At 42.5% G+C, this 27302-nt stretch overlaps 1 protein-coding gene across 2 annotated transcripts; it reads right to left on the reverse strand.

Annotated features, from left to right (window-relative positions):
• Positions 1 to 20026: 20026 nt before the first annotated feature.
• Positions 20027 to 25597, reverse strand: LOC147619924 (uncharacterized). 2 transcript variants are annotated; one of them, XM_086825782.1, is made up of 6 exons: positions 23194 to 25597; positions 22390 to 23097; positions 21706 to 22286; positions 21525 to 21619; positions 21087 to 21447; positions 20027 to 21003 (listed from the first exon to the last, which is right to left on the reverse strand). In XM_086825782.1, exons 5-6 carry the CDS (start codon positions 21420 to 21422, stop codon positions 20857 to 20859), a joined length of 483 nt encoding a protein of 160 aa, XP_086681908.1. In that variant the 5' UTR covers positions 21423 to 21447; positions 21525 to 21619; positions 21706 to 22286; positions 22390 to 23097; positions 23194 to 25597; the 3' UTR covers positions 20027 to 20856. The 2 variants fall into 2 exon arrangements, with proteins under 2 accessions (XP_086681908.1, XP_086681907.1); XM_086825781.1 differs by having other exon boundaries at positions 22390 to 25597.
• Between the last annotated feature and the right edge of the window lie 1705 nt (positions 25598 to 27302).

Consider the following 27302-nt stretch of genomic DNA (forward strand, 5'->3'; position numbering starts at 1 on the left):
AATGAGAGAGATCATACATACATCCAATGCCACACAAATACTTCCATTTGTTCTTTGGCAGGTCCTAGTTTTTACACAGTCCTAGTTTACTGCACAGTCCTAGTTTATGTGGAAAGGCTTACCAATGAGAGAGATCATACATAGATCCAATGCCACACAAATACTGAAAAATAAGATAGTACTTGCCACCATTTCACAACATTTGTACTTTGGCTTGTCCTAGTTTTTGCATAGTCCTAGTTTACTGTATAGTCCTAGTTTATGTGGAAAGGCTTACCAATGAGAGAGATCATACATACATCCAATGCCACACAAATACTGAAAAATAACACAGTACTTGCCACCATCCTCATATATCAAGTGTACAATAGCATAAGTCTAACGCGTGATGCGTATATCTTTTCGAGGACTTGTCCTCTTGGAAGAGTCAAAGAAAAGTGTCTCTCCTCATCCTTACAATCACCATACAAACAAGACATGATCTTACATTGCAAGATTTGTAATCCATCGCATAATAGCACATCCTTGTTTATGAGGATGCCTTCAACACCGACGGGAGCATGTCTTTCAGTTAAAGGCAATAAACCATGGCAAGTGTGACAAGAGAGGGTAGAAAGGGGGTCTACCATCAATGTTTTTGTGCAGCAATGTGGGCACCAAATACGTGGTCTTTTATCAAAGTGAATACGATGTCTACCACGTTGATGTTTTCTTCTCAATACACTGGTTACATGAGCTCGTTTGTTGGGGGGACACAATTCAGCTTCCTGAAATGAAGTTGGAATGGTATTGAAAGGCTCTCTTGGCCTTCCATGGCCAAGCCTAGTTGTCGTCACATGTGCTTGAATTTGACGAACACTCCCTCTTGTAGGCATGTCAATCTCCTTTGGCTTGATAAGATTTGTAAGGTACTCCTTTGAGGTTTGTAGCTGTGTCAAGCATAATTCTTTTTCTCTAGAGTCCTTTGTGTCCAATTCTTCCTCTATTTGACTTAAAATTCTTCTAAATTCCTTAATGCAGAGATTAATGTCTTCACTTGTGTTGGCCTCTTTCATGTCCATCTGATTACAAGGGCTTGCAGAAGTCTCACAAATCTCATGATCCATAGAAACCATTCCCAAGGTGCGTGCATTGTCAATAATGGGAAGAAAATTGTATAACTCAGGAAAGTGATGCCTCATTATCAATCTTATGCCATATAAGTGCTTGCAGTCACTTGTCCAATCGGGGCAATCACAATAATTAGATTGCATACTCACATGATACCATTGGCTTGAAGAAGAGGTGCTTTGAATCTTGAACGACAAGGCCATTTCATTGATAACTTTCAACGATGAGGGGTCACTTTCAAATCGTTGTAATATTCTCTCCCCAGCATACAACCTTGAAGTGTGCATCTTTGACGATCCACGAATACTAAAGCGCCCAGAATCGGCTAGATCAAGAAATACAAATGTCAAGAAGAGGATTTTAGACACTTTAAATGAATACAGCAAAAATGTTAAAAGAACTAGTGATATTACCTATTTCTTGCTTTTGCTGCTTGAAGAACTCAAGCATAGTTCCACCCATGTGCCTGCCAGTCTTTGAATCGCCCACAAGAGCATGTATAAGTTCAAGCATGGACCGATTGATTTGTGCATCCAAGAGAGTGTATTTTATGTACTGCCATAGGCACTCCACCAAGTTAGTAGTATCAACATTCCCATAAGAGAACAATTGGCCAAATTTTGGCCATCGCCTTTGCCATACACAAGTAGACCCACACCAACCATTTGTTACATATCGAATGATATTGTCATGTGCATTGTAACATTGTAAGAAATGTTGATACTTCTGTTCAAATTCCATTTCTGTAACCGAGTGCATGAGATTTGACATTGATGTGTAGATCTCATCTTGCAGTTCTTTGGGAACCTACATTTTTCACATTTTTGTTAGAGGTTAAATTATAACCCAAAACTCATATTAAATCAAATATCCTAAGCTACTCTCAATTACGCAATCCTAGGTTACTGCACAGTCCTAGTTAATGCACAGTCCTAGTTTACTATCCAGTCCTAGTTTACTGTATACCCACAGTCCATAGCCTTGAAATATTGCAATCTCTTACTTGTGGTAACAAATTCTCAACCCAAGCTTTCTTAGCATGGAACCAACATAGGATGACATGGCATGCAACTTGTTGGCGAGTTTCTTGCTCTTGTTGAACCCAACAATGGGGATCTTCGTCAACCACCTTAAGCAATGGCTCTAGTTCTTGTAGACACTTGTCAATGACTAGAGCTGTAGGACGAATATCTCCCATTCTTGAAAAAACCATTTTCATAGTAATCTCCAAGGCAATGCTCTCTTGATGAGAGCCTGGGTCATTAGTGCACATCATACACCACACTGGAATGCCAACTCCAAGTTGGTTTGGTAGTACAGCTGCATATAATGGTAGGCCAAATTTATTTGTCTTGAAAGTACTATCAATAGCCCATGAGTTATGCAAGGAGAATCGAAGTGCCATTTGTAAGATCCACGTATCTTGAATAATAAGAATGAATGGTTTGTCTTTGTCTTCCTTTGCTTGAGGATTGTAGGGCTGACAATATAGCACCTATATCCACGAAACATGCAATTAAGAATGTATGGTAAGAAATAAAGGAACTCCAATGATGTCAAGAAAAACCACCAAACTTACCTTGTTTTGTGTCTTTAGTTTCAAGCATTCCATGTACATCAATGCCCAATCATCTTCTGAAGCTTTGTCTGCAACAACATGAATGTCAAGAATATCTATTCACATAGAAAAGAAACCAAGAATGTCAATGAGTATTAGAATGCTACCTTGATTGCGTACTTGGTATGACATGGAGACCTCTTTTGGAATCATGAAAAACCTAAAGATCGTGCGATCTAGGTCTGAAGATTTCTCCATATGCAATCTCTCTTTTGAGAGTGACATCCTTGCTACATGGCGAGAGTGACATCCTTGCTACATGGCGAGAGCTACCAATGTCAAACAAATCCTCTATACAACGCTCAATGACAATAGGATGGACTGGCAAATGATATAGATCATTTCGAGTGCCAGGAACATGTCCCTTATGAGAAGCATATAATGAAATAATTGCTTTGTCTTTTGTATTCAAATACTCCACTTGTACCTTAAATGGACAGTGACACTTCTTTGAGGTCCTCAATCTCCTTAGTGTCCCCTTTTGACTAGGTTCTCCACCTCTATGGCACAAGTAATCAACAACCCTCTTTGATGGCCCTTGGTTTTTTGTTGAGCTAACTTTCACAAGCCTCACTTTGTGCTCTATCATTCTCTATCAAATGCCTCTCCACATTAGAGCTATCAATATTCAAAATGGTCGTGGGTTCTCTTTTTGGGTTCTTTTGAACCTTTAAAAATACAAAGTCACCTTCTGCAAAGGTCACTTATCTGCGTCCTTTATCGGTAAATGTATTAGCGCGATCCTGTGCGCTACGGATGCTCTCGCGTGCAGCTTTGAGCATATCATTCATTTATCAAGGAACTCCTTGACAGATTGAATCTTCTCCTTTTCCAGGCCTACAGCCATCGGAGGTCTCGGCTGGATCCATACATTAACATGAATGGTGTAAATCCACTCGTCGCGCTGAATGCTTGGAGCTGTTAAATATGGGCAAATTTTCTTCCCAATTTGATTGCTTCTTATCAACATAAGAACGCAATATATCCTCGAGTATTTGGTTAACTTTTTCAGTTTGACCATCAGACTCCGGATGATCTACCATACTCATACTCAGAGTAGTATCCAATTTTTTTGAAGACTTCCCTCCAAAAATGACTGTTGAACTTTCTATCTCTATCCGACACTATATCTGCGGGCAGGCCATATAGCTTGTAGAGATGTTTAATAAAGAGTTTTGCCAACTCTGGCGTTTTTACAGTTTTCTTCGTGGCAATAAACTTTGCCATTTTAGTTAACCTGTCCACTACCACCCACACCGAGTCATTCCCTTGACTCGTCCTGGGTAAACCGGTAATGAAATCCATGGAAATGTTTCCCATTTCCCTTGAGGAATCTCCAGTGGACGAAGTAGTCGAACCTTAAGACATTCATGTTTATTGACCTGGCACTTACTGCATTTCAGCACATAAGTTTGGACGTTCGTAAACAAACTAGGCCAATAAAACTGTCTTTTACTAGTGCATAAGTCTTCTGAATCCCAGGATGACTCGCACTTGGACTATCAAAACTATACCCCGAAGACTCGGCTAGCCTTTCTTGACTAACTCTCGCTTCGCTACCCGCCGCACCTACGGCCAGTCTCTCCGGACTAGCATTACGTGCCGGCGAGGAAGGTGGGCGCGGCTGTGACAAAGTGCGTACGCGTACAGCACGCCAGACCTCTGTAAAGACAAGATCATATTCACACAAGCCATGATTTGGTATTTCAACCAAAATCTTAAGGCAAATTTCATGCCTTGATTTTGCATCATGTCATTAGCACAGAAGCTAATGTACTAAAGAGCACTCTAATAGCGCAAGTTCTTAGACCATGCTACTAGATATTTGTAGACTACGCTACCATGTTGCATCACCAACTTGTTGTTAAAACTTCTCCTTGGAAAGCTCTACGGCCATAGGAGAAATAAACTAGAGCCAATCTAATCATGCATCACAAGGATTAGTTCCAAAGCTGAGAGATACTTTCTCTCTTAGAGTAACATCTTTGCACAAGCATATGCTCTAGAATCTTGTTCAGTTTCTAACTACCATCAATCTACGGATGGTTAAACTCCACTCTAACTTAGAGTAAATGTAACTGTTTTGAAGATTTCCCTTCAAATATAACAATCAAACTTCCTTTCTCTTATGCCATACTATATATGCGAGCAGACCATATAGTATGTGGAGATGTTTGATAAAGATTCTTGCACCACTACGGGTGTCGCGAGTTACATCCAATCACTTACAACTCTTTGTTGCTATTACCAGACACATCCCTTTAAGTATTGTCTGGACTCACACAACTATTCGAGTTTATGTGATTTTTGAGGATATCCCTCCTTTCCCTCAGAAAGGTTTTTGTCCTCAAAAACTGTACTCTCAAGCGGACTACGCGCTAGTGTCATAGGTCCAAGAACAAATCTAGACCGTGTTTAATATCATATGTTATATTCTTGGGTCCTTCCAAGAAACTTTTAAACATCTTGCAACGAAGATGTGGTATAGTGTCTACGCACATATGGTGGTACTATTGATAAACTGCTTTGCAACAGATCAGTGGTTTCACACTTGTAACAAAGTGCTTCATTGTTGCATATTATTACCCTTCATAAGCGGTTACACACTTATGAATCATTTGGGTGGGTTGTACCATCTATCAAGAAAAATTCCAAACTACTAATAATGACATTATCAATTTACAGATAATGACTGAGCTTGCTGCGAAGCCATAGGTTGCTAGATAATTGATGGTAATTACACAAGCCAAATGTCTCATTACATCATACATTCAATATAAATGCAAACATCACAGTACTTCGTGATGATGAACTTAGGAATATCATCCTATCCCTGTTTGGTGTTGGTATGAAGTATAACTATGAGAACATTATTTGCTGCCTCCTCATTATAGCGGCAAAGCTACCTACCCATCACAGCTGGCAATCTCTACTGAGCTATAACCAATGACAAGCAAATAAACGAGTACTCTTGTAAGAACTTCATAACCATATCTCACACCAAACTCATAATCACTACGGATTAAATGCCAGGGCTTGCAAAATTGAATGTTATCTGATAGGTAGAGGGGATCATCAAACTACGGATGACCTCGACAACTCACTACGACTAGTGATGTGTAACTTTTAAGTTACTCCACTCTCCTTGCTTATTCCATACCATCGAACAAATCGGTCCCTCGATTTGAGCAACGTCAACATATTTATGAGTACCTCGATACTCATGGATTGTGGTTCGGTAATTTAAAATGTTGATCTAGAGCATCTTTCACTCGAGAATCTTAATTTTATTAGCAGCTATGTATTAGTAGTGAGTAACTACGTACCCACTATCATCACACTAGTAGCTCCATACTAGTCAGTGAGTAACTCCGTACCCACCAATGGTGTACCTCCCCCGAGTGGGAGTACCATATACAACCATCTATAACAAGATGCTTAAGTCACTTTCTGCTAAGAAGTGACTACACAAATTGACCCCTCCATTGCACATTGCAGTACAATATCTGGTATTACAACACAAATTTTTTGGACGTCCTTATCATAGAGGTCAACTTAAAAACTAGTGCATAGGTCTTGTGGAGTCTCGGCTGACCTAACCACACCACTGGTGACTTCCTACAAAAAATGTGGCGCCGAAGTCACCACCTATGTACTTTAACTCCGTAAAGTACATGGTCTTTATCTATCATCTATGGAAAGTTGTAAAACATTCCTGCGATGGATTTTTATCACCCTAAAATTATTGTGCACTATTTTAGTGTGAAGAGCTTTTTTTCCTGGGTACCATGGTTCACCCCAAGCTCATCTTTTGCTAAATTCTCCGATTTAACAAAAGATATGTCTGCCTTTGAACACTCCGGTTCAGTCCCAGACTTTGAGTTTACTTCTTAACACTCCGGTTAAGTCAAAACTCACCAGATACAGTAGGATTTTCCACTAAGCTCTCCGGCTTAGCCTTCTATCCTAACTCAGCCCGAGTTTATGTACACTACATATGTCGAATCCGATACTAACAACAAGGCTCATCTGGAGTGAGATACTACTCACTATTGCCATGTAAAACCTTATTAAATCCTAGAAATGCTCCACTCATTTCCCAGGGGTCATATGACTTATAGGGTTTACACGCACATGAACTTTGTAAGCAAAATAGCCTGTCATGCAATATTACAATTGCTTATGTAAGAAAGTAATATATTTCCCAAATTCATATGGTAGCAACTAAAATGTGCTCACAATCGTACACTTATGTTGAACATAGGCAAGACTACGCTTGCAAAATGCTATAGGGCGTCCCCCATGCATGAAATTGTCCAACCAAACTAGTCTTACTGCTAACCTCTAGATTTAGATCACTTCGAAACTAAATCACTCTGTTAGCACTAGTACACCATCATGGTCTTGCTACCTAGAGCTTCTCCGAACTCTGTAACTGGGTTTTATCCCAACTTATGGCTTTATTTGGTAATTTTCAAAGTTCAAATATTTTGCACACTTTATCACTACGGACAAGTGTACATACAGACCTGCCAAAGAGTCAAGTTACATGCATAAGCCTTGGCGTCCCATTCCACCAAGACTATAATCGATTCCGTGAGAATTTGATGTCCCATACCATCAAATTACCACCAAACCAATTGATGTGACATACAAAAAGGCTCTTTCCCCCCTCGAAAGATCACCACAAACTCTTGAGCAGTGGGATGTCGACGCATGGCAATAAAAAGAAGAGAAAACCATGATAGTAAGTTTAAAAACATTTCTCTTTGATCAACTTCTATAAGGGCATTGAGCATTACATCTCAAGACTATACCCCTTCATATTCACCTTTGATTTCTACAAATCAATCCTAAATATGCTATTATTATCTAGGCGTATGCTAATCCTTTAGATTAGTACTCCTAGATAAATTACTCAATTGAGTACTGCTAGCAGCACTGCTAGCTCCTTTATCCCAAGTAATACACACCTTAGGGATTACTTTTACAAGGCAATCTACGTGACTAAATCAAACTAGTCACTACCTTCTAGGCCCAAGTAGTGACACTATTTTGTTACTACCAACAAGGGCCAGCTTGCCTCTACGGGCCAAAGCCTTTTGTTGCTACAAACAGTAAGCAACTTGTTTGGACACAAGTTATAACCACATCAAGACTACGCTTGTACATGGTTCTCATTTGCCAAAGATTATCACAATCTTCTAGCATCTGTTAAAAGATTGTGAAGGGTTATGAGCACTACGGCTCAATTAGGCTTACCTTGATTTCTCGTGATAAGCACTTCGTCTAATTTGGGCACAACTGACGCCATGCCGGTCTTAATTCAAGTAAAACACACCGCGGTTTCAGATTTACACTATAGTCAAACTACGTGACTGATGGTGAATACTAAGTCTATGCTCAGCTTAAATTTAGTCTTTTGAACCAAATGTGTGATCACCACATGTGCTACTTTCGAGGCGCTACAGCCATAGACGTGTTCACTAGGCACAACGGCCATAAAACGGCTTCTCTCGAAGGACTCGGCACTACGGCCGTGGGATTTGTCTCTCTCTTAGCAGGCGGTCCTACGACCGTGTGCGGTGGGTCTCTTTCGTGGAAAACGGGCACTACGGCCACACGGCGCGACGACCGTGTTGGGTTGGTTTCATGGGGTGTACCGTTGTTTTGGGTTGTTTTTTAAAAAATAATAATAATAAAATAAAATAAAGTAACGGGCCGGGCCGGCCCTCGTCGCTTCGGGCGTGGCCGCCCGCCCGTGGGGAGTGTCCACACGATTCTGGCTGGCCGCCCGTTGTTGCCAGGTGTGCGCTGGGCATGCCTATATGTGGTATCAAGGGCTGGCCGCCCGCTATTTTCATTATTCATAAAAATGAATAATTAAAAATATATTTAAAAAAATAAATGATTTTTTTAACCCTTTTTTTTTCCCTTCATGCATGGCGTTTGCTGGGCTGGTCGGCTGCGTGGCTGGCCGCCTGCCTGGCCGACCGCTTGGGCTGGCTGCCCGCTGGGCGCCTAAGGCTGGCCGCTCGCCTGCCTGGCCGGCTGGCCGCCTGAGCTAGCCGCCTAGCTGGCCGCTGGGCTGGCCTGGCTGCAGCCGCCCCTGGCTGGCTACGCAACACAGGCAAAGGCGCCCACTTTAACGCGGTTTCTTTGATCCAGCAAATCGCCCCCCCACGCATGCAGTCTTTCGTGGCCTGGTCTTCGCCCACCCACGCTACTCAGGTCATTTAGTTCAGCCCCCCCACGCAGAGTTAATTTAATTGGGCTTGTTTTCGCCCCCCACCCCCACACACAGTTGTAGGTTTTAGCAGTCATTGTGGGGCTGGTCTGCGCGCCTGCCTTTCGCTGGGGGCTGCTCTTCGCCCCCCCCCACACACAAATTTTCTAAAATTTTCGTTTGAGACAAGCTCACGATTTAAGCTTCAACAATAATTAAACAAAAATTTATTCGCAGATAAGCTTCAACGCAGAAAAACAAACGAGAAGCTTACCTCCAATATGCTGTGTGTGACGGGGAGAGAGAGAGAGAGAGAGAGAGAGAGAGAGAGAGAGAGAGAGAGAGAGAGAGAGAGAGAGATTTCTTCCCCCCCATTCTTCCTTGGCCGCCTCCCTCCACACCCTCCATTCGAGATAAGGATAAGGAGATTGTGGATGAAAACCATCGAGTGGGCTCCGGTCCCCGTTCACGCGCAGGCTCTGACAATCCCATCGAACCACGCTCTGATACCAGTGTTACATTCCCGTAACGCCGCTATGGGCGTTACCACAAGAGGGGACGGCCTCTGGCTCACCACCCAGCCATAGAGGAAGAATGAGGATTGCCCCTCATCCCCCAGGCTATATAGTGTGTGGCCTGTCGTCCACACTAGCCTGGCCGCCCATGACTCCGCATGGGCGTCCTCTCCCACTGAACCCCGGACATGGCCATCCGGTCTGCCGTCGGTCACAGGAATTACATCCTACGTGACAAGCTTGCTTTTATGATTTGGAGTATAGCATTTGCCATGTCAGTGGTGTACACATCATATAGGGATATTTTCCTTTGGAATCCTTCTCTTGGTAGCCAGCTACCATGCTTACCCTCTAACAAGTTTGTTCTTGGAGTGTCAGGGCCATCACCATTGTCTTCCACCCTTGTCATTACACTTCCCCAATGCGCGATATGCACCTCCCACCAAGTCAACCAACAATCCATTGATGGAATGTTCTTCTTGGCTACATTTCCATTGCGCCACCATTGACGTAGTAGCCATGACTCAGCTAACGCTACCTCTTTTGTATGAGTGAGATGCCACTTTTCACACATCTGTTTGTGCTCTTGTTAGGACTCCACATGAACAAGCCTTGTGTGGAGGTGCATGCTTGTAACCAATGCCAATGGCAAGACCTTTCACAATCCACCATCACATTCTTCTTGTCCTTGTTGAAAACATGGTGGACTACATTCCAATTTGCTTGCGCCTCGTCAGCCATGAACCATGAAAGTTGGTAGCTTCACATCCATGGGTTGTCATCACTTCATTGATACATTCCCAAAATAAACACTGAGCGTCCATATCCTCCTCCTCCATCTCGCAAGTAGCTATTATCAAAAGATCTTGCATGCTAAACATAAATACATGTGTAAGATAACAACACCATAAACCTCCACTGTGAGAACTAAAAATATTGTTGCAAAGTGTTGTGAGTTACCTGGGGTCATAGACATGGCAAGCCATAGTCACCTTGATGTCAATTGTTTATCTAGTGTGGTCAAATTGGACCCATGCTCAACGAAGGTCACCCGTTCTAGTTTACCTCATCCTATTCACCAAGGCAAGGCCAAATGCCAAACCAATTGTTGACATCTTAAGTACAAAGCACTCCTCATTGGATTTGTCTTGTCCCTACCATGGAAGAACTCGTAAGTGCACTCCTTCTTTAGTTTTATCAAGGCATCTAAGTCCATGCTTTCCTTTGAAGGCCCTTGACGAGTTGCTGCTACTGACCCTCGAAACCTTTTCCATATTTGAACATATATATTGTGTTTTATTAATATTAAGATACAATTGAAACATTATATATAAATAACTACAATGGGTCTTGTGTTGGGGTATAAAGCCCATATGGCCGGGATGGCCGGGCGCCCATAGCGTGTATATCTTTCTTTCTTGTGAATAGAACACTAACACTTCTAACCCTATCTTCTGTGTGTGCTCTAGCTTAGCTTCACCGCGCATCGCTCCCGCAGCTCGTACGCGCTTCCGCAGTGCCCACAATTGATATGAGAGCTTGGATTCGCAATCCCGGTATCCCGCCCGTGAGAACGAGCTCTTAGCTGGGGAGGATAAGGTGAGAGAAAGCGTGCTGCAGAAATCGTTTTTCTGTAGATGGAGGTGTAGAGCTTGTAGAGCTTGTTTGTGTGCTTCTGCTTGAGAGATTGTGAACTGGCACTAGCTTGCAAGAGAGAGAGAGCAGATATCTTGTGTATGCGCCACACACACACACACACACACACACTCGTTTTTTACCTGCGTTGGTGAGAGAGAGCTCTTTAGTTCAAAAACGTGAGAGAGAGAGTGTGCTGGAGAGTGTGTTCTCCACTCCTGGTGCCTGACAGAGCAACAAGAGAGAGAAGGAGAGCTTCACGTTTTCTTCACACATACATTTTTTTGCTATTGCAGAGAGCTTTAAGCTTAACTAGTTATTAATTAAGTTTTAATTAATAAGCTACAAAAGCTACTTCCCACGCAGTTCTTCCCGGCATCATTTTCTAGCATTCGGCAGCTGCGAAACAGGCGGTTTTCTCAGTGATTTTTCCACATCGAGCGGTTCTAGCATCCGAGAGTGCTATTCGCTCACATCCACGATGCCCACAAGCCCATGTTCACGCTCACGATTACGCCCGCGGCGGCGGAGCCATTTTCACTTGCGTTTTCGACATCGGCATTGCGATTCGGCATCGGCATCGACATCGACATCGACGGCAGTGACATCGACCTCATTAGTGCACGTTCGCATTGACGGGAGCATCCTTTCGTCTAGGTACGAGATACACGGCTCCGGCATCGCATTATATCTGTTTTCTGCTCTTCCAGGTTACAGGGCGAGTCTAGCCATACGGCGACTACGCTCATTGGCATGCATTGAGTAGATTTATGTTATCTGCTTGTTTCAGAGATTTTGGAGAATCCTACTATGTATAGGCGCATACTAGGAAGCTTGATCTACATGACGATCACCAGGCCATATTTGAGCTATGCTGTTGGGTTGGTGAGTCAATTTATGCAGGTTCCTAGGAAGCCGCATTTGGATGCATTGAGATGCATACTGAGGTATGTGAGGTCTACTTTGCATTGTGGACTATTTTATGAAACTGGGACAGAGATATGTGTACATGGGTACACAAATGCTGATTGGGTTGGAAGATCTACTAGTGGCTTCATGTTTTCTTTGGGGAGTGTTGCTGTGACTTGGAGCAGCAAAAGAAGCAGCCTACGGTTGCTCTATCCAGTACAGAGGCCGAGTACAGAGGTGCTGCTATGGCAGCATGTGAGGTAGCTTGGTTAAGAAAGCTACTTGAAGATTTGGGTCTATCAGTGGATAGACAAGTTGTCATTTTTTGTGACAACATTAACATTATACAGCTGGCCAGGAACCCAGTTTTTTATGCTCGCACGAAGCATATATAGGTCCACTACCATTTTGTCAGAGAGAAGGTTTTAGCAGGAGATATTGGCCTTGTTTATGTCAGCACTCACACAGGATTAGGTCACTGACATCTTCACCAAAGAATTGGGTATAGAGAAGCTTCGCAGATTCAGAGCTTCGCTTGGTGTACATGAGATGGAGTTGAGCTCGAGGGGGAGTGTTGAGAAATCGAGCTCATCTAGTGAGGCGGTGTGGACACTGATGACCCGCCTGGGGGATAGGCCCCACACTTACATCACTGGCATGGTTGGTGAGATCATGGGTGATATACGGCCAGTGGGATGACAGCCTGTGTGACAGCCATTCTAGAGACTGGCATAGTTATAACGCCAGCTCATTTAGTTGGGTTCACACTATAGAGAACCCTAGTATGTATTTGGTTGAGTACCTTTTCATATAGTGTGTACTCTTATCTTTGTATATGGTGTGTTAAGTGTTGTGTGAAGAAGAAGAAGATTTTCAGCCTCTCACCTTGTGTGTTCTCTTTTAGGGTTTTGTGAGTGTGTGTGTGCTTGCAAGAGCTCAAGCTCTCTTCTCCCCTGCATCTTTTCACAAACTTGAGCTAGTTGTGGTGCCTGGATAATATAATATGAGGATGGAGCATTGATATCCAACACTCCCCCTCAATGTTCCACTCGAAGGTGAACTACCTCCGTGATCCGATGCCGAGTTGATGAAGATGATGCACCATGTAATCCCTGCTAAGAGCCTTTGTGAAGGTGGCTGCACAATTCTCTCTCGATGGACATTATATTATGTTAACCTCCCTGAACATGATGAGCTCATGCACAAAGTGATAATGAATCTCAATGTGTTTCTCGTGCGAGCATAAAACACAGGATTTTGAGCAATGGCCATGTAACTCTGGTTCACATTACATTATTGTAAGATGCTTCTACACCACTCCCATATCCTGTAGAATCCTCCTCCGCCACAATGCCTCAAATGATGCAAAGCATGCAGCTTTATGCTTAGCCTCCATTGAACGAGAGTGCAACAATGGGTTGTTTCTTACTGATCCAAGAAATGCATCCCCAACTAAGAAAAATATACTCTATCATCGAGCGCTTGGTGTCTAATTCAGCTGCCCAATCTGAGTCACAAAAGCCACTGAGGTTCTTGTCCCAAAGCATAGTCCTGAGAGTACCTTAGATGTATCGAAACATTTGCATAATTTTTTTTCAATGATTTTCTAGGGTCTCATTGGAGGACCTACCCAAAGCACTGACAATAAAAATGATCTCTCATCTAGTATTACACAAGAAGATAAGAATACCAACCAGCTTTTTATATAAGGTCTCATCCTAAAGGTCTGAGATGTTTTCGAAGGGGATAGCTTAACCCAATTGGGGTACCAACTTCCTTACATCTGGTCATCCCAAATACCTTGAGTATCTCACCTGCATATTTTTGTTGAGAGGTGAAAATGTTATTTGGCTTCTGCTAATCCTCAATTCCCAAACAATAATGCATGAGCCCAAGATCTATCATCTCAAACTCGGCATTAAGCCCTATTGTGTTTGTGAGATCTTTTTTTGGTGATCCCCTGTTGAGATGATGTGGTCATCTACATTGAGAACAATGACCATATACTTTCCCTGCTCACCACAAAAGACATACAAATTTACAACTAAAGGACTGTGTAAGAAACAATACTCATAAAGTAAGCATCAATCTTCTGGTACCATGCTTGTGGGGTCTGCTTGAGCCTGTAGGGTGCCTTCCGTAACCTACAAACTTTGCTTTTGGAATCGAGAAACCATAAACCTAGGTAGTTGTTCCACATATACTCCTCCTCGAGATTCCAATCAAGGAAAACAAACTCTACATCCATTTGGAGAACATGGCATCTCTCTTGCACTGCCAATGCAAGAACGGTGCCAATTGTGGTTAACATGGCTGTAGGAGCAAAGATTTCTTGAAAGTCAAAACCTTCAAGTTGTGCAAAACCTTTGGCGACGAGCTGTGCCTTGTACTTCTTCCAAAGTACCACCAGATATGTATTTTTCTTTGTAAACCCACTTAGTGCCAATTACCTTACGTCTTGGAAGACGATCTACAAGGTCCCAAGTGCAATTTTTCAAGATGGAGTCATATTCTTCTTGCATGGTTGCCATCCACTTCAGAGTGCCTTTTGTGCTTCAACAAAGGCCATAGGATCCTAGATCTTAAGTACCTCTATCATAAGAGCAAAATTCACAAGATTCTCTTGATCCCTGTTTTTTTTTTCTAACCTTCTGGATCTGTGAACCATGCTGCATGTGGAGGTTGTGTTACTTTGGTGATTTCCTTGTTGCATGATTAAGAAGAAGGAAGCTCCTTCTCCATCTGACATAGTTGTTCCTCGAATACCACATCACGACTCACTATGATCTTCTTTGCGTGAGGGTCATAGAGTCGATATCCCTTTGACTCCATGTTGTAACCCAAGAAGATGCATTTCTATCTTTTAGCATATAGTTTGGTCCTTTGAGCATTTAGAACATGTATATAACATTTATACCCAAAAACTAAACTTTTAAGTGTGCAAATGAAGGTTCCTTACCCGAGTAGGCGTGTAATGGAGTCATCTCTTTGACCGCCTTTGTTGCACTCCTATTAATAATGTACACAGTCGTGTTAAACTACCTGAGCCTAAAAGGTTTTAGGTAATTTCCTACAACTAAGCATACTCCTTGCCATCTCAACAATAGCATAATTCTTGCGCTCTACATGTGAGTGAAAGTAGTGAGATGCCGCTTTATGCCTCTTTCTTTGCAAAAACCCATGAATTCATGAGACATGAATTCTCCTCCTTGGTCTATTCTAAATTGCTTCAATTTTGTTCTTGTCTCAGTTTCAACCAACGCAAGCCATTTCTTAAACCCTCCAAAAGCCTAGGACTTTTCCTTAAGAAATCTTCCTATTGTAATCATCTATCAGATGTACATATCCATGTGGCTGCTCCATAAACACCTGTCCATTTAAGAATGCGTTCTTCACATCTATTTGGTGTAACTCCCAACCTTTAGATATAACCAATGAAATCACAGACATCATGGTAGCCATCTTAGCCACTGGACCAAATGTCTCATCATAATCAAGTCCATGAGTTTGTGCATAACCCTTAGCGACCAACCTTCCCTTATGTCTTTCCACAGAACCATTTGATTTTCATTTGACCTTGTAAACCCATTTGTAACCCCAATAACATTCTTTCCATTTGGTAACTCAACCAAATCCCATGTATCATTATGTGCCAATGCATCCATCCCTTCATCCATAACTTTGTCCCAAACTTCTTTTCCAATAGTCTTATCAAATCCACATGTTTCACCATACATGTTATATATGCATAATACATAGCATATCCTCTATATGTCAACCTTTGTATAACGCATAACATATTCTCTATATGTCAATATCTGTAAAACTGGATATCTCAATCTTTGTGATCTCCTTAAACTCTTACATGTGGTGGTACATACTTCTCTTGCTTCACACCTAGAGTCTCTAACATTGGAATTCCCAACTCATCACCTCTGCTTACAACTCTCCATTTAAGAATGCATTCTTCACATCCATTTGGTGTAACTCCCAACCTTTATATATAACCAACAAAATTACAAACATCACGATAGCTATCTTGGCCACTGGACTAAATGTCTCATCATAATCAAGTCCATGAGTTTGTGCATAACCCTTAGCGACCGACCTTCCCTTATGTCTTTCCACGGAACCATCCGATTTTCATTTGGCCTTGTAAACCCATTTGCAACCCCAAAACATTCTTGCCATTTGGTAACTCAACCAAATCCCATGTATCATTATGTGCTAATGCATCCATCTCTTCCTCCATAGCTTTGTCCCAAACGTCTTTTCCAATGGTCTTATCAAAACAAGTAGGCTCCACATGTTTCGCAATACATGTTATATATGCATAATGCATCGCATACCCTCTATATTTCAACCTTTGTATAATGCATAGCATACTCTCTATATGTCAATCTCTGTACTAGATATCTCACTCTTTGTGATCTCCTCAATGGTTGTGGGTCACTATGAGCTCCTTGACCTCTTGCATGTGGTGGTACATACTTCTCTTGCTTCACTCCTAGAGTCTTTAACATTGGAATTACCAACTCATCATCAAGACTTTTCAAACTAGGTGACTCATAATCTGCATTCCAATGTCAACACCTTCAGCTTTCTTCTTTCCTTTGTCCAATGCACTACTCTCAGTACTCACCACACCATGCCTCAATCTTTCTTACCATGGACTCACATTCCCACTACTAGAAGTCTCATGTAATATACTATAGAACTCTCCAATGCCAATTGCACATCCACATCTGCATCAATGTCACAAACCACCATATTCTCCATTTCTTTGTACCTACTAGCCAACTCATAGAATATGACATCCTAACTAATGAGAACGTGTTTTGTGACTGGACTATAGCATTTGTATACTTTCTTATCCTATGCATACCTAATGAAGATACTTTTTTCAGCTTTTGGATCAAACTTAGTCCTCTTCTCATTAGGCACATGCACATATGTAATACATCCAAAAACTTTCAAGTGTCCAATGCCGGGCCTAAAACCTATTAACCTCATCTCTAGTGTACTCTCATGTATGGCAGTTGTAGGCGTCTTGTTCAAGAGCATAGGGGTCTCCTTACGTTGTGTGAAAAGAAATGAAAAATATAAGAGAGAGAAGAATAGATGGTATAAAGATACGATTCCACATTTACAAGATTTTGGAGCTTATGGGAAGGTGTAGTAGCTTTAATACAAGAGCTACGACTAGAGAGGGTAGGGCTATACTCGTCATAGTTGTGTAACACCCCAAAAATTTAAAAAATGCATATATTAATCATATACTTAGGAAGAGAGTGCAAGGATGGGCAACAGCAATGCTATTTGGATTGCAATTGAAAAAGAAAGAAAAATTAAGTTGGTATCCCATATGGTAAAGTCCAAGAAGGTGTGGGTAGGCTATCCTAGTCATAGTTGCACCACCCTAAGAAATAAAAAAAATGCACGTATTAATTATATACTTAGGAAGAGGGTGCAAGGATGGGCACCTAGGGATAACACCAATACTATTTGGATTGCAATTGAAAAAGAAATAAAAATTAAGTTGGTAACTCATATGGTGAAGTCCAAGAGGGTGTGGGTAGCTCTAACATTGATGAGTGGGTTAACAATGCCTTACAAATTTTCTAATTTTAGTATTCAGCTATACAAGCTCCTTATCCTCGACCACCCAATGTTCCAAGACTTGGAGCGAAACTTATTTGCTATCACTAACATGGAAAGTGTCATTTTAGGTTGCTGAACTAGGGTTGGGGCTTCGCTATAGATAATCCTTTTGGAGGTGATGGGAGGGTGTAGCAGCCTTGGTACAAGATCTAAGACTAGAAGGGTGAGGTTATCCCATTGTTTCATTTCTCAAAAATTAATACAAATGGATTAATTTATTGCATCAATTAATCCTATACTTAGGAGGAAAGCTTAGGAATGGGCACTAGGGATTACACGAAGCCTGCTAGAATCACAATAAAAAAAGAAAGAAAATTTAAGCTAGTGTCACTAGCCTGGACATTTGCCAGTATATGAAAGGGGTCTCGTGGACTCTAGGATGTCTAAATATTTGGAAAGTACAAGCTTTGGGAATGGGAAATTATCTTGGAATACAATGTTGAAAGAAGCATAAAGAGACATGTTAATAAATTAGTTAATCTTAAAATTTAACTTCCATAAGCTCCTTATCCTTGACCATCCACTATTCTAATACTTTGGAGGAAACTTATTTGGAATTACTACCACATAAAGGGAGTCATTGTAGACCTGACTACCCAAGAAGGTTGCTAGATAACTGACCAAAATTGAGATTAGAGATTTGAACACCAATTTTAGGCTTGAGAAAGTTATAAAACCACCTATACATACCTATACATACGATTGATGTAGAGGGAGAGAGTAAGATAGAGAAAGAAATGTTATCTAATAAAATAAGGAGGCCATATCAAGTGCATGAAGAACAGGAGCATAGCAAGAAAAAGAGAGATAAATTAGGTTTAAATTCTTTTGAGATTAAATAAATAAATCGATAGCATGTGTACGAGAGAATCTGAGTCGATATTATATGGTACGCTTAATGATTAGTGACTCTTGAATTTCTTAACTATACATGATTGCCTTAATCTGACTCATAGAGTAAACACTTTTGGAGTTAAAGATTCAGAAGATAGAATATTTGACTAGTTTGTGACTAGATTTTAGGTATAATCTTAATTAGGGTCTATTTTGGGAAGAGTTTATCTTTCCTTGTAATTAGAATCAGATTTTGAGGTAAACATGAAAGTTTTAGAGGACATGAAACTCTACAAGAGTGTATGAGACACTACAAAGCTGAATCATTTTTGAGTTATTCGTGCAAAGTGGGACACTTGGCTGTTTTTGACAGTTTTATAGTGAAAACACAACTTTGGCCATTTTGAACGCTCTCAAAAGGACCTTAGAACTCATTTTTAGAGAGCCATCATAGAGATTTATTTTATAGAGCGTTAGAATTACTAAAACTTTGTAGTTTTGACTTTTCTCTAATTCCAAATAGATTGGAAGATATTACTCTCCCAAAGAGACCACTTGTCAGGATTTACCTTAGAAATTCTTATCAAAATTGACTCTGATCTATATAGACCAGATGGGGTATATTTTTTTGGCGAGCATTTTTGAGCGAGCGCTTTTTGGTGTTTAGGCGAGCGGTTTCTCTCTCTACACTTCTAAGTATCTATCAGCTCTCTATGGTCTCAAACATTATGACTCATGGTGACAGTAGAGGAGAGGAGTGAATGGATACAAGAGCACTATACACATTGCAACTCATTTACAACTATCAATGCATATCAAGTTATAACTACCATTGCAACTCGTTTACAGAGTCACCATATTATGACCTTAAACTTTCATTTTATATTCCCTAGCAAACTTACAAGGCCACAACATTACATGGCAAACACCTACGACATGACACGATCATTTATACTTCTTTGCAAAGATACCATATGAAAGCATTTTGGGCCTCAACTATTATCTTTGTCATTTCCGTCTACCCTAGCTTGCAAATGAAGGTGGAAACTTCAGCTCTTAGAGGATCCTCCTTTGCCTCTTCAATGATGCCGAAAGCTCTCCACATCCCAATGGCTAAAGCTGCTTTTACCTCTAGCATGTTCTTGTCTGCAAGGTCTACCGCTTGGCATGTTTTTAGCTTCTTGTAGAGCTCATTTACTTTAGACGTTGTTGTCCATGCCTCCAAAACGACATCCGATCTGTTCCTTTTCTTTGAGTTGCATGAAAGATTGAAGAGCTTTACTTAAGATGGTTGCAAACGTTGTAGTATTAGAGGGATTACTAAATGGCCACAACCATAGAGTTCACAAGCACTCTGTTACAATATGAAGATATAAGGGGAGAGTGGTATGGGATGTGTCTAGAAGAAGAGTGTCTAGAAGAACATGGCAATCTCTACTGTGTTTATAACTTCAAAAGGAATTAAAATTTGCTTTTTCGAGCAGAATAACAAAAAATACTTTAATCACAATTGTTATTGTTTTAATGTCTCCATCATAATCTCTCTCTCTCTCTCTCTCTCTCTCTCTCTCTCTCTCGTGTTGTTGAGATCTCACTCCAATTGCATCATCTCTCTCAAAAATCTAAGCCATGAAAGAAGCAAAGAACATGGCCATTGTCATAATATGAGTGAACAACAATAATGTCTAAAACCAATATATTTTAAACATTACAAGCTATTGAAATACATCAGTACTACAGATGTCGGACTCCCCGGTGGAAGAAGGGAGGTGGTATAGGGTAGGGACCTCTACCAAATGGTGCAAGTGCGGGTGGAAAGAGTGGCCTTACAAAATCAGGCCGTGGTGCCCATGAGGAAACTGCAAATGAAGCTACGGGGGATGTATGTGGCAAGACATGTCGATATTGGGGCTCCATTGGAACACCAAGTGGCCATGAAAAAGCACTAGACTGTGTTGGGCTCATGGGTACTGGAAGGACTGGATGATATGGTGCCCCCACGTCCACTTACTGTTCTCGTCGAACAATCTCACTGACCTCACCCCTGAAAAATTGGTTACCCAAATCATCGTGCATAGCGCGGTAAGTGGTCGTAGACATGAACTAAGGCACATCTTGTCGCTCTCCACGCTGATATAATGTCGTTGTTGCTGCAGTGTCCTGCATGCTCTAGCCATGGACCCAGTACTACCAGTAAAGAAATCTAGGACAACGTCCTCATGATTAGTGAACGTCCCGAGTAACCACCTGCCATAGTAGAAGCCCATCCTTGCAAAACGCTCGCTACTCGCAACAAAATATTGGATGGGATCCCTATCTTTATCCAATTGGTATGGGGAGGTTTTCTCCTATGCTTTCGGCTCCAAGAAGATATCATCGCCAACCTCAAAGCCTCCGCAATCTACAGCTACCTCGCCTCCCCACCTATCATACTTTGGACGAGTGGATGTACTCTCACTAGGGTGCATGAAGATAGTGATGACCAAAGAAGAGACCTACTTACACACATTAGTAAGTACTTTAGAGAGGGAAATCATTGAGCTTGACTTTCACAAAAACCAAAGAATCCTGCACTCACCTCTTCTTGGCCATCTTTTGACATGACATAGAGATATCGCGGGACGTGCAAGAACAAAGTCCTTCGTAATGTGAAGTTCCAAGTTCCTGCCTCCCGCACAACAATCCCCAAGTGCTCCACACTTAAGAGTGCACACCATAGTGCCATGGCATGTAGGAACTCTGCAACAAGCATGAAATCCGACTCCATAAGTATCCCCCGAAAAACATTCCATCGAGGAACCTCTAAAGCGCTCTTGTGGCAACACGTATCTATAGGAAAATCAACCCACACCAAGCGCACGCCTCCAAGGCTATCGAAGGCGTCCATACTTCCCCACCTCATCAAAGATCCCATGAATGGTTGCAATACTGCAATATTCCTGGGACAACAAAGCATGTAAGGAGAGTGCAAACGCTATAATGATGATGAATGGAGAGAGTCACTCGCACATCATACCTGTGTTTTCACTTTTCCATAAGCGCGAGACTGAGCTAATCAATGTTCGAGCTCAAAACTAAGTGTAGGGGATTCACCACGATGGGACGGTAGTTCTACATTTACGCAACACCAAATACATGTTATGAGCGTTGATGAATAAATGATCTAATGAATGCTTTAACACGTTAAGTTTACTTACTACATCCCAAGAAGTCCGCCTCGTCAGCTTGTGAACTTTTCAACCCCTGCTCTTGGGTCTCACCATGCGAAGGGGTCACCTGCTCTTTGCCCTGTGCATGGGACTGCCACTCATCTTCATGCTCATCATCCTTGGGATGGTTGTCCTCAAATTCCTCATCTGAGTCATCCCCTTCCCAGTCTGGCCATGACTGGCCATGACCTTTTTTGGGCCGATGGAGGTGTGGATTTCTTACCCTTTTTCTTCACGGGGTTTAATTCTTGCTTGGTGGATGGCAGGCTTCTTGCCCTTTCTGGCCATTGCATTCAACCAACATTAGAACTATAAACTCCCAAAAAATAGGCTTCATACCTTGTACGAATTAAATAATGTGCACAGGAAACGTACTCTGAAATTGCTCTGCCTCCCCCTCTAGGTAGTCTAACCACCATGGACAAAGTATCCATGTGTCCTTGCCCTGAAGCTCATCGATCCACTCTTCGGGGTACAATCCTATCTCCTCCACCTCAGACGGCACCCATGCGTCCGAAGGAGGGTGCACAAGAATGTAGACTCAATCACGTACACTACTTCTCCACCACCTAATACACAGCCATTAGAAAGGTCTAAGAAACCAATACAAGAAGCAGGAGAGATCGCTACCATGCAAGGCAAAATAATAATAAGAGTTGAGGTACTTTATACCTGTACAAGAGGCGTCGTCATGTGCATGGTAGGTGTGGTTGTTGGTCAGGATCCAAGGTAGCATGCATTTGTCCTTTCCACCTAAAAAATGCCTTCTCAAAATGAGACTTCCTGTAAGATTTCAGGACATCCGTGATACCTACTCTAGAGTCTTCTGTGGCTCTTTCATGCATGCCAAGTACTGTAGGTGAGCCTGCCTCCATCTTCGCGTACAATTTGAGCGTGTACTTGGTCAATTAGAACCAATACACATGACAATGGATCCACATGAAGAAGGCTCTGTCGAATGGTGGAATCTGCGCATCCCTCATAGCAAACTCACCACCAGCCAATATGTCAAGCAGCCTACATTTTTTGCATTGTAAACAAGCATTACGTTTCTAATGTAATGCATCAAGAGAGCTGAAGATCTTACTCTTCATTTGAAACATGTGCTCGAGTAATCTCGACTAGCTTTGGTGTAGTGAATTTACTAGCCTTTCCACTCCACCCTTGATACGAGATCACTTTTTTAAAGAACTCTTTCCCACACTCGATGTTGGCAATTTGTGCCAACTCATGTCCCCTTTTAGTGAAGAGTGCCTCCGTCTCCTTGAGGGCATCCTTATAATTCTTGTCGACGAACAATTCTGCATCCATCATGTATTATCTATTCCCTCGCTCAGGCAAGCCATTGATCTTAGCCGGGAACGTGGCATCGAATTCGGACTGCAATGCGTTTATATTTATTTAAGAAGCTTACTTTGAATTGAAAACATTAAGAAATATATTTCAAAATCAAAACATACTACAATGCGCACACACCTTGAAAACTAATTGTGACAAGAGTGCCATGGGAAGCTTCAACCACTTGGATCTATTGGATCCCCGATGAATAAGCGCTTTCTGGGCCTATGCACAATTAGCATCACTAAACTTTGACAACAACAATTGTGGATCGGCAAGACCCACACGCTACATCATAAATATATCATGTGCCATTGTGTTCGGCACATGAATGGTGGTGATCCTGAAAAATTTGCATGCATTATAAACAAGGAAAAAGATGACATACACAATGTTTCTTCATTTCATATACATATTGTACAATGCATTTACTTGTTGATCATGCATAGCACCAACAAGAACTCCGCCTTCTCTTCCTCAAGGAACCGGACCACTTTGCAATTCACCTTGGGAATCCTCTCTTTTTCGACTCGATTGGTATTCACCCATTCTTGCCAAGCTTTGAGTCGATGGTTGCTATCCCAAACAACGAACATCTTGCCAACCATGTGTTTCCATCCTTTGGTCTCCTCCAATATCGTGTTAAATTCACCTGACAATGATAGATTGTGGCCAGTTGCACTTCGACGGTCGAATGAAATGGGGGCTTTGCCTAGGAATCCCTCACAAAATGAATGCCGCCATTGTCAATTGGTACTTGCTCTCCTCACGATGCTTATGATCAGCCCCTCGACAGAATCCTTGTTCGTGCGGATTGCTGGGCTTGCAAAAGGAGGCGACAAAGCAACACTCCAGGAAGGCGGTTCTCCACCCAATTTGTTGAGATGTGTCGATCAACCACTTGGCTGAAACTCTCTTTCATAGACTCCTCTTCTTCTATAATCGTGGCACTACCGGTGGCCACACGATTGTCAGCGGTCATTGAAGAACCAACTTCCATAGTCAGCTCTGCAATTGTGAGGTGTTTGTCACCTCGCTTGATGTGGCCACTTGTGATATGCCCACATCTTGCAAGAGAATGATCTCATCTTGCTATCCAATAAACCCTTTCGATTGCAGAAACGAGTCTGTGTGGAAGCATTTTGTCTTGAATACGCATCCATATTACCATAAATACTTCTTAAGTTAGTCTTTTGTCATTCAACATGTGATGCAATTATCTTAAATTAGTATTTAAACTATATTAAATTTTTATTGCTAGAGCGAGAATATGTTCATCCACCAATCTATTCTATCTGACCTTGAGCTTTACAATGCCTTGTCTTGTAAGAGAACATATCAACTGGCCGCAACTCGGACGAAAACTTCACAATGTGAAATCTACATATCCGCTAATACGGCTGAATTATATACCTAGACGAATCCAGGAACATGCCCAAATTCACCTTTTAGGAACGTGCATGTTATATACTCATGGTAGTCAACCCACAAGACTATATAACTATCAACTCCATTATGCATAGTATGGACTAGATACTACGACATCCCCACTAACGTCATCACAGTGCCCAATAGTGGGTGCAGAACTTTGTATCAAGATATGCTCTCACACGCACTCCACACATACACACACACATAAGAGCATATATTCACACAAAGCCCTTCGTACTAAGTTTCTATCAAACCTCCGGAGATGCAGAGCAGACTCAGCCATAATGAAGCCTAGCACTAAGGGAAGTAGCAAATAGAAAGAATTAGTACAGCAAATGAGTAGTTGATAGGGCAAATGCACTGCTAAAGATGGAAAGAACTAGCACAATATCAACTGGCCGCAATTCGGACGAAAACTTCACAATGTGAAATCTGCATGTCTGCTAATACGGCTGAATTATATACCTAGATGAATCCAGGAACATGCCCAAATTCACCTTTTAGGAACGTGCATGTTATATACTCATGGTAGTCATGTTAGAAGTCATCTCCTGTCTTTATCAAACACCAGGGCCTCTGTTGTGGGTGTGCCTGCCCTTTGTAGGTGTTTTCTCATTTTTCCTCACTCCCCATATTTTTCCCCATTTTTCCCTATTTTTACGAGGTGTGGGAGGCAGTTCTTTGCACCCTAGCTGATCCACACACTGGCCGACTTCTGGTCAGGATGTCCTGGATGCTGGACGACTGCTCCTTCTGGTCCCCGACCTCTCATGTATGCTAGCCAACTATGTACAAGCAGCCGACTGGACATTCAGGTCCACTCGGCTGCCTTTTCTACAGGCCGACTGCATGTTTGGGGCCATATAAAATGGCCCCATGGCCCCCACACCATTGTATCTTGTTTTCACTTCGGGATCTTGTGTATAGAGTAGAGTTACACACCTATCTCTCTCCTTCTCTTGTGCTGTCTATTTTCTGCACTCTACTTGCTCTTGTGGTCTCAGATTTGGTTATCATCTCCGTTGCGTATTTTGACATGGTATCAGAGCCCTAGGCTCTTGAAAGATCTTGGGAGTTTTCTGCGCAAGAGGGGGATTGTTGTGTTGCTGATTGGTGGATTGTTAGGGACTATTCGGGAACAGAAGAAGCAAGAGGAAGGCGGGCTGAGTTGCTGGACAGTCACTTGCAGGTTTAAAGTTTTTTTTCCCACCCACCCATCCCTTTTTCAGTTACATCCCCGCGATGGCAGATTTGTTAGAGATGGCTGAGAAGCATGTGAAGACCCCAACACTCCCCACGTTCCCAGTGGACTGTCAATTGGACGAGAACAATTACGGCATCTGGAAGGTTATGATGGAGTCTGTGCTGGAGTCATATGACCTTGCTGATTTCATCATTATCGGGGTTCCACGGCCGGAAGCAGAGGAAGGGGAGTTACAGTCAACCAGAAAGGACCGCGAGGCACAGGCACAGATGTGGGATCGTGTCAACGCCAGGGTCCGTTCATTTATCTTCCTCAACTACACACCGCAAGTAATCAATCACGTAAAGCATATGACGCTGGCTAGAGGCATATGGCAGCACTTGGCTTCTCTTTATAATAGGGTATCGCCCGTGAAGAGGATTTCCTTGGAAGTACAGATGCGGGTTATGAACCCTGCAAAGTTGTCGACGATGCGAGAGCACACCAACAAGCTGCAGGCCCTTCAATAGGAAGTCCTCTAGGCTGGGAAGGAGATATCATCAGAAGATATGGCCATTACTTTGCTGTCCCACTTGCCTGCTCAGTATTCCGCTTTCTACTCCTCTTTGATCACTAGTGGCAGGCTCAGCACCATTACCTGGGAGGAGCTTGTGCCCATGGTCTTGGACCAGGAGGAACGATTTACGAATCCTCCTCATAGCGGGGTTCGGAGGCCTTAACTGGCCAAAAGCCGAAAGGCCAAAATAACAACAAGGGCAAAGGGAAGGCTTCACCGGAGAAGTCTTCTGAGAAGAAGCCTGACACAGATCGAGAGAAACTGAAGACCGAGAGGTCCTGCAATGATTGTGGTGAGAAAGGCCACTATTGGAGGAAGTGTCCTAAGCGGACTGGGAAGAGTGCTGATTCTTCAGCCTCAGCTGCAAAGACTCCTGCATTTGCACACTTAGAGATGATGGACTCAGATGCTTCATCGTCTTCGAGCGAGGAGGCAGTTGGCTTCACCGCAAAGGATACCCGGGAATGGATTCTTGACAGTGGTGCTTCCAGGCACATGACTCCGTCCTGAGACTTCCTTTTGGATCTGAAATGGAAGTCAGGTCGCATCTTCAGTGGCGACAACTCCACCATTCCGATACACACTGAGGGCCGGATGGAGATTATTCCCGACGGCAAGGGGGGCAAGCATGTCTCTCGTGTTCTTTACGTCCCTGCTCTTGGTTTTCATCTTCTGTCAGTGCATGAAGTGTGCAAGACTGGCTTTCGGGTGGAATTTGAGGAGCATTCAGTTGCTCTACGGGACCGTGGGACTGGCCAGGTTGTTTGGGAAGGCGGTGTGGAGAATGGTATCTACAAGCTCTAAGCACTCTCCTCATTGACAGGTTCTCAGGTCAGAGATCTGTGGCACTTTCGTTTTGGCCACTTAAATGTGGATGCACTGCGGCGAGCTTTCCGAGACCAGATGGTGGTTGGCTTGCTAGATGTTGGCAGCACGCAAGGACGTTGCAGTTCTTGCATACGTGGTAAGCAGCACAAGCACAGGGGGAATCCTTTCCGAAGCAGGCTTCCAGGCGGGCTTCAAAACCATTGGAGTTGATTCACACTGACTTGTGTG

Source organism: Cibotium barometz, chromosome 32 (genome assembly GCF_041138505.1).
Source record: "Cibotium barometz isolate CiBa-2024 chromosome 32, ASM4113850v1, whole genome shotgun sequence".
In the NCBI taxonomy this organism is placed as follows: domain Eukaryota; kingdom Viridiplantae; phylum Streptophyta; class Polypodiopsida; order Cyatheales; family Cibotiaceae; genus Cibotium; species Cibotium barometz.